General features: G+C 45.5%; 1 protein-coding gene across 1 annotated transcript in view; it reads right to left on the reverse strand.

Annotated features, from left to right (window-relative positions):
- The window catches only part of cUnh8orf34 (chromosome Un C8orf34 homolog), a 59067-nt gene that overhangs the window by 42647 nt on the left and 13920 nt on the right, over positions 1-2500 (reverse strand). The window contains exons 4-5 of the mRNA XM_083673276.1: positions 1400-1519; positions 1159-1187 (exon numbers count right to left, since the gene is read on the reverse strand). Of these exons, the coding sequence (XP_083529402.1) occupies positions 1159-1187; positions 1400-1519 (149 nt within the window). The remainder of the gene's footprint in view (positions 1-1158; positions 1188-1399; positions 1520-2500) is intronic.

Here is a 2500-nt window from a genome sequence, read left to right on the forward strand (position 1 = left end):
AGCAGCGCCGAATATGGCTGCCCAGAGCCCAGAGCTCTGTTCTCCCTTGGGGGTGTGGTGTGTGCAGTGTGTGTGTGTGTTGTCTCGGGAGGGGTGTGCACGTGTTAAATTCCTACAATTGATGAGAATTGATTGCATGGCCAAATAAAGAGTCTTCTTCTTCTTCTTCTTCTTCTTCTTCTTCTTCTTCTTCTTCTTCTTCTCCTTCAATAGTCTGTGTTCTGAACAGCAACACACAGCTATCTGAGCCCATCAAGATACTGGAATCACTCTGTATTCTCCTTCTGCCACACTGCAGCCCAAACCCAACTGGTGTTTACAACCCAGCTCTTAGCTATAGACCCCAGGACATGTCTCCTTTAAATGGGCCCGGGACGGAACGGAATGGAACTTCAATGTCTTCTTAATGCATCAGTGATCTATGAGGATGTTTAGTATTCCATCTCCGTGCCGTTTAGGAGGGGATTCTCTGGGCTCAGAGCCAGGTGGACATATAGTATATAGCTCTTTCTTCTACAGGTCTATATACGGGGGGGGAAAGTCTGCCTTTGAGAAGGAGCAGCGTTTTAGGCACTCATCATCCCAGAATGAATCCCTGTCTTCATCTTTATGCTGTAGAACACGGGGTGGTTCTATTGCTATAGTTTATATTGTGTACTCTGAGAATTGGGGCCAGATATTAAATATAGATATTATTATGTTTTTTTGTCAGGTGTGTTTCCACAGCCTGCTGGGAGAGAGGTACAGAGTACAGGCTGATTGAAGTGTCTGCAGAGATTGCGATGTGTTATCATTCTCAGAGCCGTTGTTGGGCTGTCATCCCAAATAAAGTTCTGGAAGGTTTGGATTGGATTTGGAACTGATAGAGTGATGTGTGACTATCGTCTAACTCCCTCTATACACCAGGGGAGGCTGGTGGAGGTAGACATCGGAGGACGGGCTCATTGTAATGCATGGGTTAGGGTAATGCATGGAATGAGGAGTGGTCATCATTTGATACCATTCCTCATTCCATTCCATGCATTACAATGAGCATGTCCTCCGATTTCTACCTCCACCAGCCTCCACAATGCTATACAACATGTTATATCGCATATATATATATATGTATATGTATTTGACATGTGTATAAATCAATAAAGTGTTGTTAATAGCTACCTGGTCAAGTTCATCAGAGATAGCAATGCCTGCGGAGGAGAGAGAGAGAGAGATCAGGTTAAAATCACGTGAATGCTTTTAAAAGCACTGTGTGCTCTTGTTCAAATGCAAAGCTCAAAAAGAGTAGGCCTTGAGGGGTGTGGTATAAGTCCCACTCACTGCAGAGTTTAGTGATTGGGAATAGGGCTTCAGGGGGTCTCATTTAGAGTGACTAGGAGGTTCAGGTGTTACACCAACTCACTGCGGGACAGGTTCTCCAGGGCCTTGCCCAGCTTCTTGCTCTCCTGCAGGATGTGGTTGAGCTCATCAAAGTCCCGACTCTCCCTCCACTCCCACGACGGGTGCTCTATGGACCGCGGCACTGGACACGACCGCAACCGCAACCACAAAACAACGTCACACAGACATTCCGAATGCAAAACAACCACAACCACAGAACAACACAGTATCGACCAGACTCGGCTTTTGCTAACGCTGTGGCGTGTGATCCATAGAAATGAGAGGAATGAAAAAAGGAAAAGTCAATGCATCTCTCCCAGTGGGTCCCAGGTCTGTTCTCTGTCTGGGGGATGTCTCTCATTCTGTGTGATTAACTGCTCAAAATGGGTCAAACAGGAACAGGAAATGACCTAGATAGGATCATCCCACCAACGTCCTCCAGTGAGCGTCTGCTTCCCAGAGCCCTTTCCCTCTTTGATGTTTAATTCATGAGCAGCAAGATAGATAGACCATGAAATACAGTGGGTTAGAGGGGACGGATACTCTTATAGGACGGTGAAAACTTGTACTTCATCCATATCTAATAGGATATCTTCCGTCCTTTATGTCCCAACATCTCCATAACTGAATAATACATCGACATGTCCAAAAGGCAATACACCCTGGGTAGTGATAGTACAATAAGAGATTAATGCACTGCTTGTCTTTGTATTACTGCGATGTGTAGCAATAAAAGAATAATGGGAGACAATAAGTAGGCTATCACCCTTGTGTGTGGGGGTGGTGTGGAATGTGTGTGTGCCTGGGGGGGGGGGGGGGGGGGAGCATGAAATTGTTATCCCCGTAGCACATGTAAATCACATGTATATGCGGGCAAAGGAGAGGCGTGTCTATGATGCGTCAGAAGCCAGGATGACCCAATTAGAACACAGTAAAACAGAGAAGAGGTGTTTGTGTATATAAACTTCTATGTTTGACATGATGTCAGTATTTATCAGTGTATCTGCTGATGTCATAGGACCCCACTGGGAACAATATCCCTCCAGGTGAAATTCATTCTATACACACGTTTCAGTCAAAATACATGTGGAAAGGATGAGAGCGCTATCCAACACATCCTCAT

Source organism: Argentina silus (genome assembly GCF_951799395.1).
Source record: "Argentina silus genome assembly, chromosome: 1".
Taxonomy (NCBI): domain Eukaryota; kingdom Metazoa; phylum Chordata; class Actinopteri; order Argentiniformes; family Argentinidae; genus Argentina; species Argentina silus.